The sequence below is a fragment of the Maylandia zebra genome, unplaced genomic scaffold (genome assembly GCF_041146795.1).
Source record: "Maylandia zebra isolate NMK-2024a unplaced genomic scaffold, Mzebra_GT3a scaffold01, whole genome shotgun sequence".
Lineage (NCBI taxonomy): Eukaryota > Metazoa > Chordata > Actinopteri > Cichliformes > Cichlidae > Maylandia > Maylandia zebra.
Genome location: NW_027490031.1, coordinates 837,925 through 857,100, shown reverse-complemented (window position 1 = coordinate 857,100; position 19,176 = coordinate 837,925). Strand labels below are relative to the sequence as shown.

The following is a 19,176-nucleotide window of genomic DNA, read 5'->3' as shown; positions in this document are numbered from 1 at the left end:
ATCACTATTGTGAATTATTTCTTGTTTCCGGTTTTATTGTGAAGGTCCGTGTCTCATGTGAATGTACAAAGTTTTAGATGTGAGTGCAGAAATGACTCATTAAAATAATGGGTGACTGTACTGAGTGTAATGACAAAGAATTAAAACTGTGTTTTAGTATGTACATTTAAAATGTTTAACAGCTAATTACTGTACTTGTTGAATAATTGTTTCCGTTGGTTTCTCATGGTGAAATCTAGAACATGCTGCATGTAAGAATGGTAGGTGCTTCAAGCGACAACATATTTGGTCAATAATTCGGGGATTTTTTTTCTTTTTTGTTGTTGCCTCTTTTAATGCTTTGGCCATTTATTCATCATCTATCATAAGAGCTAACTGCAACAGTGACCCCTTGTGAATGAGGGATCAGCCTAACTTATTCACTATTTGTCAAAACTCATTCGCCAGGAGGAACGGAGATAATTTGGCAGTTTTTACAGAAAACAAATAGATCAAGAAAGGAGAAGAGAATTCCTGAAAATCTGAATGAAACATCAGGATATGTCCAGGAACACACATGGATAAAATCCAAAAAGAAAATCAAGGAAAGAGAAACAGAAATAAATCCCTGGATAGCTTAAGATAAGAAAACCTTTATTAGTCCCATGCGTGGGAAATTTCACACTTGAATGAGCTCAACGATTTGAAAATTGAACAGGAAATGTCATTAAACTAATATTCAGGCTCTCTTCATACTTCATCATCCATGCATGTCACACTCCTCAAAGAGTCCAGGGAATTTCAGAAAAATGTTAAGGCTTAAAAAGCTGACTAAATAATACTTTACATGGATTTATGCAAATGAGTGCATGCGATGTGGGAGGGACGCTGCAACCAGGGAGAACAGAGCAAGTTTTTTGTGTTGAGGATAAGTTCAACCTGATTACTCCTGTAAGAAGATTTGCAAGCTGTGGAATACATTTTTGTTATATCTTTTCACATCGCAGTCCCGTGGAAGTTTTTCTTCTTCAAACTAATGTAGGCTACACGAGTGAAGCACGGGAAAACTGGTCTCAAGGTTATACAAATTCTCTTCTTAAATGAAACCCAAACAGGGTAACCTTAAATGCACCATGATTTTACTTTACAAGTTCATAAACATTTTTTCTTTCCACTTAACAACCAATTCTATCCCCAGGTCAGAAATACGTACCCGAAAAATACATGTTCAAAGCAACACAACGGTGGCCCAAAATCAGATTGTGAACTCCACTCTGTGGAGTGGAAATTCATAACGAACCAGTTCATTTTATTTTGTAGATTCAAGCTGTTCTTCATATTTTGGGGCATCTGATGTCATCAGAGAAGACTGTGTTGAACAGCTTCGAATAATGAGCTTCAGAAAGCTTCATTTGACCATCACTTAATCATTTCCTTTCGAACCATTAAATCAGGTACCGAAACAGTTAAGTTCTAAAGAATTCTTCGACGTCACTGATCACGTGACTCTGGCCAAACAAATCACACTTTGAGACAGGGATTCTGAAGCATACCCGCGGAGCTTTAAGCTTTCAGCGGGCTAACGCTAGCTTTTAGTGTTCGGGTGTGGAGTGGAGCTTGTTGTTCGTGTCTCTGCGCGAAGAAACTGTAAGTTTGCTTTGTTTCCTCCTTTAACAGTTTGTCTTCATGAACTTTACTATTAGTTCAGCTCATGTTTGATTTCTTAAAACAACAAACTGTTGGAACAAAACCGTCGTTTCCTAAACAGTCAGCCCGTTGTGACTCGGCCGAGTGTGTCCGCCATTTCCTGTTACTGTTTGTGATCCAGGAATCAGACTAAACACGGAGTTCGGCCGCTGTTCCACAGTAACTGCTGGCAGATTAACCCGTACTCAGTTTTTTTCAAAAGAAAAATTAAACAGTTAATATTTTTTAACCTGAAATTCATTGGCTTTGGCTTATTTTCTGTGAAGAACATAAATCCGAACTAATTTTCAATGACCTCATACTGTACCCCCCCACGCATTTACATTACATGCAAGGTGTTCGGGTCCACTGGACCCAGGTCTAATAAAAGTGTTGAAAGTGTAGGTCCTGTGTTCCCACACTCTGTCTTCCTCCTTTCTGGTGCTGCTGATAGTGTTTTCTTCCCCTCCTGCTCCGCACAAACACCGTCTGCTCTGACATTCCCACACATTTTACCCTCTTTCTTGAGGGATCCAAATTTTATGTTCTCATACCCTGTCCCACCTGCAAATTAGGGGCATAATACTATAAATAAGACTTTGCCAGTGTGGTTCTTTATCACAACTGCTCAAGATGGCAAAAGATTATCTGCTGCGAGGGCCTTATTGATTTTGGAAGACAGAGGAGCTTCTGATGATGATGCCGGGGAAGAAGTTTCAGAATATGAGGATCACATTTTTTGTCTGACAGTGACTTTGAAGAAGAGGGTGAGGTTGAGTGCCATTTAGTAACAAATGAAGATGAGTACCCCATGAGAAGCCAGCTCCAGGACCAGAACAAGCCCACCAGACAACAAATGAAGAAATATGGATGTAAAAAAAAAAAAAAAATGGAGAAATTGAATGATCTTCTATCCCAAGAAATGTTGTCTTTCCACTCCACTTGATTATAACTGATTTTATTTTTTATAACATTTTATAAAAACAAAACAAAAACGAGAAGCACATTAATTCATAAATGTGATCTAACAAAGGTAAAGGGAAAAATTAACCATGTTTGCTGTTCATATGGCTTGTAAGTGGGATGAAGTAAACATTGTTGAGTAATTTAACATAAAATTGTTTGATAGTGTTAATTTGGAAAGCCAAAAATCTAGCGGGTCCACCAGACCCATGAACACTGGCTGAGTAACAAAAAATACGAACACCACACAAGGGTTAACTGATACTTAGTTTAGCTAGCAGTTAGAATATGAACTGTCAGCTTGGTCCTGGGAATTGTTATGGCCATGTTTGACCTGCTGCTTTGTAGGACTACAGGAATGGAGGATTTGGAGGCTAATCTCTCTGACACTTTTTGTTGTGAACTGATGAAAGCTGTGGATGTTAGTCCAACACATCAAAAGCTCTCGATTGATGATTTGTTTCCTCTGCAGGTAGAAAGTGTGTGTGAGCTGAGCAGCATGGATCGGTGTGAGGACAGAGAGGAGGGAGTCCCTCCCTCTAAAAGCACTCTGTGTGGGGAACATGAGAGCCAGACCAAAGCTCAGAGGTGAGATGACCATCTCTAACTGTCCATGACTCTTCTCCATGTCACAGCTCAGCACTCACATCACTGCTCCATCATTATTCACAGGAACCAACCTGGACCTCCACTCAGCGACGAGTCAAAGGACATGGATGATGAGTTTAAAGAAAACATCTGTCCTCCTGCAAAGAGGTAATGTGTGTCTAAATGTTGTGTCTCAGTGTTTGTGAATAAATCCTCCATCATGTTTAATGTCAGCTCAGCTGTGTTTCACACACATTTCTATGTTTATATGTGAAGCGGTGTGTGTTGGAGTGTTTCCACAAATGCATCATGTAAAGAATGGATGTTGTAGGAGGTGTGAAGAGGCTGAGTGTCTGTAGGACTCCAGCTGCTCAGTGTTCTTAATTTTCCTTAAATGTGTATATCAACAGCAGTGTCAAGGCTGAAGTTACATCAAGTGACATATACACGCCTAGTAGATGTCATTGCCAAGATGTAGTACTGCTGATTCTACATTTCATGTTTTGTAGATGAATCCTTGTTGCTGATATTTGTATCTTACTTTTTGCCTCTTGCAGTAGACTAACTTTCTTGAACAAATATTGTTTTCCTATAATAAAAATTAGTCACTTTTTTTAATCATTTATAATTTAATAAGCAAGTTGTTACACAAACAAGCCTTATCTCCTCATGCGTTTACTAAAATACCACAAAAATCTATAAGTAAAATGGACAGTTTAAAAAAACCTCGGTCCTTATAATCCAGTTGCAAAGATTTATTCTGCTGTTTAATGTCCTAAATAAGTATATTCGACATATGATGAGACTTACTCACTATGAATCATGTCCACATGTTTTACAGGCCAAAGACGGAGAAGGCAGTGAAAGTGCAGCTGCTTGAAATGTTGAACAATCTGGGAGACGAGGAGCTGAAACATTTCCAGTTTTACCTGCACAATGACCCTGGCGATGACTTCCCCAAAGTCTTTAAACGCCAACTGGAAAATGCAGACAGACTGAAAACAGTTACACTGGTGCTGCAGACGTATGCGGGCAATGAACTGGAGGTGGCGAGCTCGATTTTAAAGAGGATGAATGAAGGTCGGACTGCGCAGTATGCAGATACAACATTATCACAATTAATTTTGTGATATGTATTAAACTGAGGCTGTTTTAGTCTAAATGAATATCAATGGTACTAAAAGTAGCTGTAGCTAATACTACATCTGTGGGATGATTATGGGTAATTTTTTCTCTAATGATTAAAATTTTATTTGTGAAGTTCATGAAGTCATTACTAGCTAACGTTAAAGGGATGGTTGGCTCAACAGAGCTCTGACTGTTTGTCAGCCTGGCTACAGAGCTGAAGAGAAACCTGGGGTTGTTCTTATTTTCTTCAATCAGTGACAAATGGTAAGATGTTCTGGCTTTGCGGAGGGCTTTCTTATAAAGCAACCAACTATTTTTCGAGGCTAAATTATGATCTTCTAAATTTGTGACACGCTGTTTCATCTCTGGCTTATTAGATTTCATCCCGCTTTAAGGTGCAGGTGAAATCTACTCTCCACTGCTGTGTAATCCATTATTGTATTAGGCTTTGTTATAAGGGAATGATCAGACGAGTGTTTTCAGTAAACACTGTTAGATGTTCAGTTTCTATTCCATATGTTAAAACTAAATCTGTGTGGGTTCTTTTACACACTGAGAGAAGCCAATTCAGTCTATTAACTAATTAAATGCTGTGTTTAGGCTGTCATTTTTAGCATCTTCATGGATGTTAATATAAATGAATGACCTTGTTCAATAAAATATTTAAGTATTTTCTATATCTAGAATTGTATGTTTCTAACCTTTGTGACATGTCATTTTCATGCTAATTGAAGATGGTTCAATGAAAGGTCCAATTTGATTTGTGTTCAAATTACCCAAATATCTCCTGAGATTTTAACGAAAGTTATTAAGATGGAAATGCATGATTATATAAATAATGGTTGACACTGTAAAAACCATAATAGACTAATCATCCTTCTTACTGTTTTTAATTCAGAGGCTCTTCAAAAGTGTCATCGTCATCTTAAATTCAAGTCTAATCTGAAGAAGAAGTTCCAGTGTGTGTTTGAGGGGATCGCTAAAGCAGGAAGCCCAACCCTCCTGAATCAGATCTACACAGAGCTCTACATCACAGAGGGAGGGACTGCAGAGGTCAATGATGAACATGAGGTCATACAGATTGAAACAGCATCCAGGAAACCAGACAGACCAGAAACAAAAATCAGACAAGAAGACATCTTTAAAGCCTCACCTGGAAGAGACGAGCCAATCAGAACAGTGCTGACAAAGGGAGTGTCTGGCATTGGGAAAACAGTCTTAACACAGAAATACACCCTGGACTGGGCTGAAGACAAAGCCAACCAGGACATCCAGTTCATATTTCCATTCACTTTCAGAGAGCTGAATGTGCTGGAAGAAAAAAAGTTCAGCTTGGTGGGACTTGTTCATCGCTTCTTTACTGAAACCAAAGAAGCAGGAATCTGCAGCTTTGAAGACTTCCAGGTTGTGTTCATCTTTGATGGTCTGGATGAGTGTCGACTTCCTCTGGACTTCCACAAAGCTACAATCCTAACTGACCCCAGAGAGTCCACCTCAGTGGATGTGCTGCTGATAAACCTCATCAGGGGGAAACTGCTTCCCTCTGCTCACCTCTGGATAACCACACGACCTGCAGCAGCCAATCAGATCCCTCCTAACTGTGTTGGCATGGTGACAGAGGTCAAAGGGTTCACTGACCCACAGAAGGAGCAGTACTTCAGGAAGAGATTCCGAGATAAGCATCAGGCCAGCAGGATCATCTCCCACATCAAGACATCACGAAGCCTCCACATCATGTGTCACATCCCAGTCTTCTGCTGGATCACTGCTACAGTTCTGGGGGATGAGCTGAAAACCAGAGAGGGAGGACAGCTGCCCAAGACCCTGACTGAGATGTACATCCACTTCCTGGTGGTTCAGGCCAAAGTGAAGAAGGTCAAGTATGATGGAGGAGCTGAGACAGATCCACACTGGAGTCCAGAGAGCAGGAAGATGATTGAATCTCTGGGAAAACTGGCTTTTGATCAGCTGCAGAAAGGAAACCTGATCTTCTATGAATCAGACCTGACAGAGTGTGGCATCGATATCAGAGCAGCCTCAGTGTACTCAGGAGTGTTCACACAGATCTTTAAAGAGGAGAGAGGACTGTACCAGGACAAGGTGTTCTGCTTCATCCACCTGAGTGTTCAGGAGTTTCTGGCTGCTCTTCATGTCCATCTGACCTTCATCAACTCTGAAGTCAATCTGATGAAAAAACAACATGTCTACCAAATTGCTGTGGATAAGGCTTTAAGGAGTCCAAATGGACACCTGGACTTGTACCTCCGCTTCCTCCTGGGTCTTTCACTACAGACCAATCAGACTCTCCTACGAGGTCTGCTGACACAGACAGGAAGTTGCTCACAGACCAATCAGGAAACAGTCCAGTACATCAAGAAGAAACTCAATGAGAAGCTGTCTGCAGAGAAAAGCATCAATCTGTTCCACTGTCTGAATGAACTGACTGATCGTTCTCTAGTGGAGCAGGTCCAACAGTCCCTGAGATCAGGAAGTCTCTCCACAGATAAAGTGTCTCCTGCTCAGTGGTCAGCTCTGGTTTTCATGTTACTGTCATCAGAAGAAGATCTGGATGTGTTTGACCTGAAAAAATACTCTGCTTCAGAAGGGGCTCTTGTGGGGCTGCTGCCAGTGATCAAAGTCTCCAACAAAGCTTTGTAAGGAAATTTCTGATCAGGCTTTTATTTTCTAAATATTTATTCTAGTAACAATTGCAATTTGTTCATGGCACAATCGTGCCATGAACAAATTGGACGAGCACTGTGATGGGTGCTCGTCCATTTAAAAAAACAAAAAAAACAAAAAAAAAAAACTTTAAAGTGCAATGATCATCAGCACTAAATCAAGTATATGATTCTCCTAAAAATTCAAAGCAACAGACAGTATCAACATTTCTGAGACATCTGTCGGTGTAACACTTACCAAAGTACCATTCAAAACGGTTTACTTTATACCAAAAACTCATGGACTAATCCAGTGTCCTGTTACTAGGGATGGGTGTCGTTTAGGTTTTATCCAATAACAGTGCCAAACCAGTACTTTTGAAACTGTGCCGGTTCTTAAACTGTGCTTAAAGAATGGAGAACACAAACTTTGTGCAAAAACCTCTTACGTTTTTTTTTTAGCAGTCTCTATTTTTCTGCAAAATGATAACCAAGTTAGCCTTTTCTGTTGATACAACATGAAGGGAGTACCTGCCATCAAACAAGAAGACAGCCGCATGTAACTACGACAGTGTTTGCTAGTTCACCTTGCATGCATTAATGTAATAACGTGGTTAGCCTACTCAACGTAAATTACACACAAACGACATTAAGCTACTCGCCCAGAGAAGAACAGCTGCTGCTGTCATCATCATCCGTCGCCATTTCTGCTACACTGGCAGGGCTAGGGGCCAGGACTCTACTCTTCAGTTTCTTGGGGGATGTTGCTAACTCCGGGTCCGATAACAGGCACCACACCCGCAGTAGATGTGCTTGTTGTGAGGTCTTGCAGCAAGCTGTCAAATACGATGTATTTCGCGGCTTTTAAAAAAACGCTATGCGTCGCCAGGTGTTTCATCAGATTTGAGGTGTTACCTCCTTTGCACAGTATCGCCTCCATCACCACCTAGTCAAGACTGGGTTGAGAAATTTCATAAGAAGTGTTCTTGGTGGAACATTATTATTTCCCTTCAACCTGATCTGGTGCATTATATCCAGTTCAGCTGGCAACATCAAGCACATCCAGTATCCATTACGGTATTTTCACGACCATAAGACGCACTGTACTGAAAGGCGCAGTCTCAGTTATGTGTGCCATTACTGTATTTAACACACACATAAGGCGCACCTGATTATAGGGTGCATACAAGTATGCATATTTAAAACTAAAGCGGGAGCAAAACTGAGTTTGGTACTAACATTTTTATTACCTGTAATCGTCACCAATCAAACCCATCGAAGTCTTCATCCTCTGTCTGAATTGAACAGCTGCGCTAAATCTCCATCAAACATTCCAGGTTCACTTTCTTCACCGTCAGAGTCACTTTCCGTGCTGTGCGGCTCCTCGGAAATTATGGCGGCTTTTGCGAAAGCTCGAACAACAGTGCCAGCAGACATGTTAGCCCAAGCATCTACAATCCATTCGCAAATTGTGGCGTAACGCGCCCGGTGCTGCCTTCCACTCTTAGTGAAACTGTGGTCTCAATCGGTCATCCATCGCTCCCACGCCGCTCGCAGCCTTACTTTGAACGGCCGGTTCACACCAATGTCCAGCGGTTGGAGTTCCTTTGTCAGGCCTCCCGGAATGACAGCAAGCTCACAGTTCATTTGCTTAACTTGTTTTTTTCACATCGGCTGTGAGATGGGCACGCATAGAGTCACAGATCAACAGCGATGGTGATGTGTGGAAAAAAACCACCTGGTCTCCTTACATAAACCTCCCTCAGCCACTCTTTCATCATTTCCTCATCCATCCAGCCCTTTTCATTTGCCTTAATGATGATTCCTGTTGGAAACTTCTCTTTAGGCAAAGTCTTTCTCTTAAAAAATCACCATTGGCGGCAGTTTCTGTCCATTAGCATGGCAGCCAAGCACAACAGTAAAAGAAGACTTTTCGTGCCCCGTTGTGCGTATCGCTACCGTGCTGGTCCCCTTCTTCTCCACATTGTGACTCACCGGGATGTCGAAAGTGAGCGGCACCTCTTCCATGTTAGTGATGTGGCTGGGCTGGATGTGTTTGTCGGCGATGTGTTTGCTGCAGTAGGAGCGGAAGATGGCCAGCTTTTCCTTATAATCCGCTGGAAGTTGCTGCACTACCGTAGTCCTGGTCTGGATGGAAAAATGGCACAGTTTCATGAAACAAAAGCACCAAGACGGACCTCATTGGAAATGTTCAATTTTCATTTCTTCTGCTAGCGAAACTGCTTTTAGTCGAATGGTGACCGTCAAAACGCTTCTCCAACTCGTTCTTTGCTCGATGATCCACTGCTCGAGTCTTTCCTCCAACTCGGGCCACCTTGCCTTATGTCCGCGGAAAGTCAGCTGCGTGTTCTTGACCTCTCGGAGCTCGTTTTCCAGCTTCCTCCACTTGCGAACCATCGATTCATTAATCTTAAATTCTCTCGCGGCTGCTCGATTTCCATGTTCCTCCGCGTAGCTGATGGCCTTCAGTTTAAACTGTGTTTCATAAGCGTGTCTCTTTGCCATTTTCAGGGTTGTTAAAACAACGAAGTTCTGCATAACGCACATACCTGTTCTTTTATACAGGTATGTGCGATTGTAGCGGTGTATATACAATCAACGCCCACACTTCACTCTTTAGCGTTCTCATGGTGATCTCTACTACGTCCTCCTTACAACACACACAGGGCGCACTGCACTATAGGGCGCGCCGCACTTTTTGAAGAAAATCTAAGACTTTTATGTGCGCCTTATAGACCCGAAAATACGGTATACCAAAATAAGATTCTTTCAGGCTCCTATGTCAGTCCTATGCCTGGTAGCTGTGTGGTTCCTTGGTGGGTCCTGGGTGGGCTTGGGGACTTGGACTTCTGGGGGTCTTGGGTCATGGCTGGTGTGTTGCCAGGTTGTGGGTGGGTGAGTGCATGCACAGGGTACCCAATCTAGATGGGCCCGGGCCTGGACACCATGCTATTATTGGGTTTCGGGGAACGGGGTTCCCTCTTCCGGGGTGTGTAGGGTCCTCGGTTCGCTTGGCCCAGGGCTCAGTCTGCTCTGGCCTGGCCAGCTGCCAGTGGAGCCTGCGGGCTCATTTCTGCGGCCGCCTGTGACTTGTGCTGCTGGGTGACTTTTCTAGGTGGGGTGGTGTGATTGTGGTCCTCCTTGGGTTCTCGAGCTCTGGGGAGGAAGGGCCTCTGGCTCTCTGGTGCCCGAGTCTCCTCCATGTCTGCTTCATGTCCTATGTGGCAGGGCTGTTCCTCGCCACACCCAGTATAAGACATTTACATGGAGAAACCCTATGAATACAAGTGCGCTCAGACACAGGTGTGGACAGAGATGTACAAACAAGTAATCCCAGAAACACACTATCTTGGTTGCTGCTCAGTAACATTTATTGTTTACGGTTACTTTTGCATATGTTGGTTGTTTCTATGGTTTCTGTGCTATGTCTTGTTCCTTCCTTCCAGCTTACATTTTGAAATTTTTAGTTAACCATGACTTGTAGTGTCCCTACAGCGCGCGCGTGTGTGTTTGTGGGGGTGTTATTTATTTTTCCTCCCTCTCTTTTTAACAAATGTCACAGATTTCATGCTTCTTTATTTTTAGGCTGAGTGTCTGTGAGCTGTCAAAGGCAGGCTGTGAAGCTCTGACTTCAGTACTCAGCTACAAGTCGTCTAGTCTGACAGAGCTGGACCTTAGCATCGACAGCTTGGACGATTCAGGTGTAAAGCTTCTGTCTGCAGCCTTGGGGAGTTCATGTTGTAAACTGAATACTCTAAGGTCAGTATATTCAGTTTTTTGTTTTTTTTCTCCCTTGTTCAGCTGACAAATGAAACGGTTAAAAATGCCACTCATAAGTGTTTATTAGTATTTCTCATTATCCCCAAGTTAAACTGTCACATTTCTAACCTGTTTAATCCCAGGCATTAAGGATTATTTTAAAACACATTGCTAAATGTAGTAGCTTATTAGTAAAACGAGTGTTTCATTGTTCATCTTATAATTTTCAGACTGAATCTCAGTAACCTCTCGGAGAGCAGCTCTGAAACTCTTTCTGCTGGACTGCAGAATCTAAACTGCAAGCTGATTACTCTGAGGTCAGATCAAGTAACATTTTATTTTTCAGAATTAATCGATAAGTTGATTAAAGTTTAGCCAATCATTGTTGCATCTTAAAAAAACAGGATTGAATATTGGCAATAACGCCATGCTGACAACACTTTAACTCTTGTGGGTGTTTTTTTTTTTTTTTAAATAGGCTAATGGGCTGTAAGTTCTCAGAGGGAAGCTGTGAAGCTCTGTCCTCAGTTCTCAGCTCCCAATCCTCTAGTCTGAGAGAGCTGGACCTGAATAATTCTGAGCTGTGGGATTCAGGAATGAATCTTCGGTCTGTAGGAATAATGGCTTCACAGTGTACACTGGAAACACTAAGGTCAGATCAACAGTATTATTTATTTTTATCAGTTGCCAAAAATAACCAATAATTGTAGCTAATTCAATAAAAGTCATCTATGTGTTATATCATTTCATAACTTCTCTCTTCACTACGATTACACTTTAACACAGGTGTTGTGTTCTCGATAATTTTTCAGACTGAGTAGCTGTTTCCTGTCAGAGGGAAGTTGTGAAGTTCTGTCCCCAGTTCTCAGCTCCCAGTCCTCAAGTCTGAAAGAGCTAAACCTGAGTAACAACAACCTGCAGGATTTGGGTGTGAAGTTTCTGTCTGCTGCACTGCAGAGTCCACAATGTAACCTTGAAACTCTCAGGTCAGGATTCAAATCTTTCCACAGAGGATCGTTTAAAATGTGATTTATATCTTTGCACAAAAAGTATCATAAGGGTGATACTTCAAGAGCCATGAGGTGGTACTCATTGTGAGAAGTTTGAGAACCACTGTGGTAGCTTAGAAACATGAATCAGCGCAGTGCACCCGGTAGAAAGGTTTCTGGTTGGGCTGGTGGGGGGATTAATCTCCTAAGACCCGAACTCTGTCATGGCATGCATTTTTAATTTCTCTTTGCTATGAGGGAGATTGGGACCTGATGAATGTAAAAACAAAGAATTAACAGATAATTTGTTTTGTTTTTTGTACCTAATTTTTGTTTCTGAGAAAAATAAAATCCACATATGTTTTAAATTTTGATAGAACAGTGGCAGTATGATGTCATAAATTGATATCAGGCCCTTGTAGATAAAAATTAAGGATTGTGGCCACAGCTCAGTGCAGCAGCTTTGGCAATGGAGGTGTTGAGCATCATCCATTCGGACTCAATGTCCCCATTCTCCCTCAGAAGCTCAGCTACAGGTGGGGGTTAAAGAGCTTGCAGACCGGGGCCTCTGCCAAGTGTTCTTAGGGCAAGATCACTATAGGTTTAGGTGTGCCAGGTCTGTGCAGCATCCTTCCCCGCCATCTGATCCAACAGCCTACCAGGTGGTGATCATTTGACAGCTCAGCCCCTCTCTTTAGGCTGTTCCTTAAAATCACACCCATCCAAGTCTCATTGTCTTTACCCATATGAGTGTTGAAGTCTCTCTCACAGTAGGACAACTTGCTGTGGTACCAGCTCCCAGTTTGAGTTCAGGAGACAGACATCCTCTCTACTTTTAAGATCAGTTTCAAACTTTCCTTTTTGATAAAGCTTATAGTTAGAGCTGGATCAGTTGACCCTGAACCATCCCTTAGTTATGCTGCTACAGGCGCAGACTGTTGGTGGACTTCCCGTGATTCTCTGCTTTCTTCTCCACTCCCCTATTTTTACTACTGATGCTTTTATATGTCACTACCGCATGTCCTTAACTTTTTATTTTCTCCTCTCCACTTAGTTTATCTTATAAATAAAGTCATTTTAAATATAATGGATGGAAATGGATGTTGTTGTATCAGCCATCCATAAAATTGTTGTTCACAGATTGCTTGTTATTTTGTGTGTCTGCAGTCTGTCAGGCTGTCTGATCACAGAGGAAGGCTGTACTTTTCTGGTCTCAGCTCTGAACTCCAACCCCTCCCATCTGAGAGAGCTGGACCTGAGCTACAATCATCCAGGCCACTCAGGAATGGAGCTGTTGTCGGCTGGACAAAAGGATCCACGTTGGAGACTGGACACTCTCAGGTATGGAGAGAATGCCTGACAAAGGCGGAAGAGCTGGAAACATTTCTTGTGTCCTTCACTCACTTCCTATTTTTCTTGATGCATGCTCAATCAGATTTTAACGATTCCGATTCCATTTTCGATTCTGTTTAACGATTAGATTCTTTATCGATTCTCTTATCGATTCTTTTTTTTTTTTTTAAAAAGGAGAACACTAAGGTCGATTAGCTTAGAACTTTGTTTTATATCCTCTCTTTGAACAAGATAGAAATTTAGGAGTAACATGGCCTTACAAACCCAACAGTGAGATCTTAAGAGTTCCAGCCTATGGCTCTTCAATGTGGTGTCACAGGGTCCCCAAGGAAAAAAATTGTAAATGTAAAATAATAAAATAAATATTCTTCTGTAGCAGGGGTGCTCAATACGTCGATCGCGATCGACCAGTCGATCGCAAAGGTAGTATTGGTAGATCGCATGGCATTAAAAAAATAGATGCCAGCCTATCATCCATCCCGTCACTTGATTGATACAGGGAAGCCAGTCAGATGACAGCAGATTTTTTCTGACGCTTAGGTCGCTGCGCATGCGCAAACAGCGGCGCGAAGTGTAGTAAAACTGACAAGCTAGTCAGCGAGTTAACTCCAATTTTTAGCTCTCGGTTTTTTCTCTTAAACCTGGCCGTCAGCAGCTACTGTCCGGACTATGCATCCCTGGCTGATTCAATTCAGTGCAAGTCATCAGAGTAAACTCAGGTAATGACAAAAAATTTACATAGTTAATTGTGTTGTGAAATATTGGATATTGCGGTTATGCATGTATATACATTGTAGATATAAAGAATCCTCAATATATTTATAAATAAGTATATGTTTTGGATTTTTGTAGTGGGTAGATCATTTTGACTTGGTCATTTTATAAGTAGCTCACATGCGGAAAAAGTGTGAGCACCCCTGTTCTGTAGCAATAACAAAGTATAACATAAATTGTTCTGTGGCAATTACACAAGAATATCCAGTAATGTCCCTGCCTACAATTAAACACATTCACTTACCAAAAATCATCTGCTGTGGCAAACGGGTGCAAGCCTTTGACCACAAACTTAGTCACTGCTCGGTGACATTCGTCTATCCTGGCCTGAAAGGAGACGCTACCGGTAGACTGCAGCGAGAACTGCCAGCGAGCGCCAGCCAGACTCTGTCTGTCTCTCTCATCATGGTCACCTACATGTACAGTAATGGCAGGTCTTGTAATAAGGCAGATTGCGCTAACATAATATGCACTGTTAGTTGATTATTTACCTGCCGCATTAACGGGAGAGGACGTGCAAACGTTAGCGCTGCTGCTGGGTTGAGAGTCACGAGTCCGGAGCGGAATTAAAAACGCGTGTCATCGCGTGTTTTGTGAGCAAATGCTTTTGCATATTCGTAGTGTTTCCTCCCTTAAATGAAATATCTACTTTGCAAGTTGCCCTGTTGTCATCGGTTCTCATAAAGTATAATCAAACTTTTGAGCGTTTGAGCCGCTTAGGCGCCGTGTTTCCTGCCAGGTAAATGACGCTCCGCAACGTGGTGACGTCATTCAGGGCGACTGGAATCGATAAGGGAATCGTTTGCAAAAATGGCAAACGATTCCAAGGAATTGAAACAGTGGGAACCGGTTCTCAACAAGAACCGGTTTTCGATACCCATCCCTAGTTGTGACAGTGATGTACACTGTTTTGATGGTATAAATGTATTAATAGTTTGTAAATTTCAGATAATTTTTTTTAAAAGCTAGATATTTTAAATGAGAATAATGCTATTTCCACATGTAACAGGTATTTTTGAAAACGCAGATTTTTCTATGCGTTTGCACCTTTCGTCCAAACATAAACGGCGTTTTTGGTCACTAAAAACTGAGATTTTTAAAAACGCCTGCCAGGGTAGATATTTTTGAAAACTCAGTTTTTGCATTCACGTGTGGATGAGGAAAAGAAAACACAGCGTCAAAGGTGTGCGCCTTTTTTGACGTCACACTGTGCGCCGTGTTGTCTCGGTGAAATGAATTTCTACAATGGTGGACTTGCACAAAATACTGTTACTCTCTGCAGTGTTTAAATGCTTACATATACACACAGTTACTGTCCCTCCACACAGGACTCAGTTCTGCTTCTATGTGCTGTCTTTGTTTATTCTTTCTCACCCAGCCTTCTGGACTTCAGATTGGCCAACATTTCTATACGGTTAGGAATATATCGCCACCTGTTGCTTTGGCATGTTCATAGCAGCGTTTTCCCTGATTTAAAAAAAAAACAAAAACGGGAAAACTGTTTTTCAAAAATACCAGTGTACATGTGGACGTAGCTTAAGAAAGAAAAGTAATCCCTCTCCCTGTTAATGCCCTTCATGGCCCCCTGGCAACACTTTGCTAGACCCACCCCTGCACAGTTACCAGCTGTCAGCTACCTAAAAAAGGATGCTGGTGTTATTTGTCTCTCAGAAACAGTTCATAACTTCCCTTCAACTCATTCATGTCACCTAAAAGGTAAACCTGTTTCTCCATCACAGCTCTGATGATTCAGTAAGGACATCTCCTGGTTTCATCTTCATGTTTCCCTCTCACCACATATCCAAACCGACATCATGACCAGCAGCTTTACAGCTGTGGCTCCAGCAAACATCAGCTGATACTAGAAATTAATATTAAATACATTCTAACAACAGCTGATCAAGCTTTCTGGCGCAAAGTGGGCGATTTATTTAAAAAAAAAAGAGAGAGAGAAAAGCCGATCAGCTGATCATTGATCAGTTTCATGATTGATGGAGCAACAAAAGAGGGAGGGGAGAGAATGAGAGAAGAAGAGGCAGCTGTGCAGCAAAGACGCAGAATAACTTGAGCTTTGTCTTTTTTCCATTCTAGCTGAAGTACGGGACAAACTGTTATTAGCACAGACACTTTTAAAAGCGATCATTTAGGACTTCAGCAATAATACAAACAGCAATGTAGTTAAACATCTTACAGTTCGTTTTATTGGGAATTGGCTTTAAAAAAACAAAAGAAAAAAATCTATCTGGTGAGAAGGTTTTCATTTTTTTAAATTTTTTTTCAACAGGAGTGAGATGTGTTATATAAGGCAACGTTTTTGATAGGTTTGTAGCTTGAACCTATTCGCTGGAACGTTGAAGACAATATAATTACACAGCAGCAAGACACGAAGTAGGCAAAGTTCTTCGTGTTTCTCGTGCACGGAGAGAACCGGACAGACGCCGTTCCTTCGCTTGACCCCAGTTGCTCTCGTCCGCTCCCCTGTAACACTGCTCTTTTATTGAGCTTACATTAATATGCATAGGTTCATTAACATATGACGTCTACATACAAACAAAGAGTACCGTGTGTGTGTGTGGGGGGGGGGGTCAGAGTGTGACCCCATAAATGACTTCCCTAAACCTGCTGGTCTGGAAGTCCAGCAGTTCATCTAAACCAAAGGCACTTAGCCTAAAACAGATACAGCCACGTTTATCCTGCCATAAAACAATAAGAAAATGTACGACCTCTCCCACGCTCCCAGGATGTAGGTGTGCACACAAAGTGTGCAGACTATTAAGGATCAAACCTCTACCAATCTACAACTAATTATAAAACTCTAAGCATATATAAGTAGATATTTCTAAGCATAAATGACAATCAACAATACAAAACCTGACAGTTTTCCTTTTGCATTATTTTTGTGTGGTGCATTTTTCTACATTTTAACAAAAGGGGAACAGTTCACCGAGGATTTGTTATAATTTTCACATGGTCTTGCTGAGGTAATGCAAGTCGAAACTGCCATTCTTGTCTTTTTTGGGGGGGGGGGATATGCTGGAAAAACCTTTAAAATGGACCTTGAAGGTGCTTAAAGTGCTTGAATTTAACCCTGAAAAAAGTGTTTGAACCCCGTCAGTCATATTTCATTCAATACAGTGGTGTACTGACAGATCCAGGATCAGTCCAGTCATCAGCAGTTTTATCCACGTTTAGATTAAAGTGTATTTGTAAAAATGTTGTACTGTTCCTTTTGTTAGTGTGTAACAGTGTGTATGAGAGCCATGTAATGCTCATGTGTGCATGCTAAGGCTGTGCTGGTCTGACACCCCCCCCCCCCCCCCCCCCCCCCTCCTTTCAGGGTGGAGCCTGCTGGAGAACGATGGCTGACACCAGGTCTGAGGAAGTGTAAGTGTGTTTTTAATGGGATTCATGAAAACAAAGCAGCACACATTCAACCATCTTCATCATTCACATCTCTGATGTCAGGAGTCATCATCAAAGTGTCAATCAATGAACAGATGATGGATCAATAACTGCAGCTGGATTGTGTTTGTTCTCTCCATCAGATTCCTGTCAACTCACAATCGACACAAACACAGTTCACAGATGGCTCAAACTGTCTGACGACAACACGAAGGTGACACGTGTGTGGGACACTTTTTCATATCCTGATCATCCAGACAGATTTGATTGGCATCCACAGCTGCTGTGTGAAAATAGTCTGACTGGTCGCTGTTACTGGGAGGTCGAGTGGAGAGGAATAGTTTTTATATCTGTGAGTTACAGAAGAATCAGAAGGAAAGGAAAGGGCATTGACTGTGTGCTTGGATACAATGCTCATTCCTGGAGTCTGATCTGCTCTGATGATGGTCCTCAATCTGTCAGGCACAACAACAAACAAAGACCCATCTCCTCCTCCTCCTCCTCCTCCTCTGTCTCTAACAGAGTAGCAGTGTATGTGGACTGTCCTGCTGGCACTCTGTCCTTCTACAGAGTCTCCTCTGACACTCTGATCCACCTCCACACCTTCAACACCACATTCACTGAAACTCTTTGTCCTGGGTTTTCATTTGACTATGATTCTTCAGTGACTCTGTGCTGAGTGGAGTGTAAAGAGTGTCTCCTCTTAGAGAAACACTCTGACTGTTGAAGAGAGAGTTCAGTCTGTACATATCTGTCTCTTTCACTCACAAACACGTTTTCAGATTCATGGATTCAATCAGTTGATGTTTGAAACTGTTCTGAATGATTCCTTGTAAAGCTCTTCCTCTTCAGTCCTTAAAGATGGAAGCTCACATTATTCCAGGATCCACCTGTTGTTTTTCTGTCTTTTCCCACTCAAAGCGTCACAGTGAATATAGTATGTGGTGTTTCTGTGAAGCTCAGGTCACAACCAGCTCCTCTGCATTTTCACCAAGTCTGAGCTCATTAAAATGAATCCAAATGTTTCATTTCTTTCTTAATTGGATTGTTCCATCATAACTGAATGAGTGGACATCCAATAGTACTGTGTATAAACTATTAAAGACATTCAGCGTCTCATGTTTCTGTCATTGTATAAAAACAGCTGCTTTTAAAAATTGATCCAATAAAACAAACTGCATGTATTGATCAGGTCAATACACACAGCTCTCATGTCACTAACATCTCCATGATCTCTTCATTGATGGTGATTTGTGATCCTCTGCTGGTGAGAAGATGAACTACATGATGTCAGCTCATGAGCACAGATGACGAAGTTTTTTTTTTTTTTTTAATTTTTTAAGGGTGTTGGGTCGCAAATTTTGAAGATAAAATGATGACCACCGGATGATGTAGAGATTCACCTTTTTATTGAAAGATCCAATTAAAATCACTCAAATATCCTCTAGAAAAGATAAATATTGAAACGCAGTTTATTAAATGGTCATATGAACTGCAAAACAACATTGCAAAGCAAGCGAAACATGCACCGGGATCTAGACAGAAAGCGCTGATGGGGACATTTCTGACCCTACTTCTCTGAGATCCTGTACCCCTCCTCTAGCCAGCTTTTAACTTTTGACTCCTTGTCAAGTTAGTTTAAGTTTAAACTACAGGTATTTTCTCAATTTTACAAAGACCGATTTTGCAACAATTATGACTAAATGTGTTTGTCAGTGTTTTACATGTTAATCCTAATGATTAAATCTCACAAAAAACAGTGGGTTAACAGGAGCTCACATAACATGTGGTGCAGAGTTGTGATATAAGTGAATAATACTAAACCTAAATACATGGTGACAGATAGTTTAAATATGTGGGGTAAATGGTTAATG

The 19,176-nt window shown here is 41.6% G+C and overlaps 1 protein-coding gene across 1 annotated transcript; it reads left to right on the top strand.

The window, feature by feature from the left end:
* Nucleotides 1–1,513: 1,513 nt before the first annotated feature.
* On the top strand, nucleotides 1,514–18,525 carry LOC101478495 (NACHT, LRR and PYD domains-containing protein 3). The gene is made up of 12 exons (XM_076880863.1): nucleotides 1,514–1,626; nucleotides 3,101–3,216; nucleotides 3,301–3,384; nucleotides 4,058–4,296; nucleotides 5,243–6,998; nucleotides 10,611–10,784; nucleotides 11,015–11,101; nucleotides 11,263–11,436; nucleotides 11,597–11,770; nucleotides 12,941–13,114; nucleotides 17,238–17,284; nucleotides 17,446–18,525. The coding sequence occupies exons 2-12, from the start codon at nucleotides 3,128–3,130 to the stop codon at nucleotides 17,979–17,981; spliced, it is 3,534 nt and encodes a 1,177-aa protein (XP_076736978.1). The 5' UTR covers nucleotides 1,514–1,626; nucleotides 3,101–3,127; the 3' UTR covers nucleotides 17,982–18,525.
* The last annotated feature ends 651 nt before the right edge of the window (nucleotides 18,526–19,176 follow it).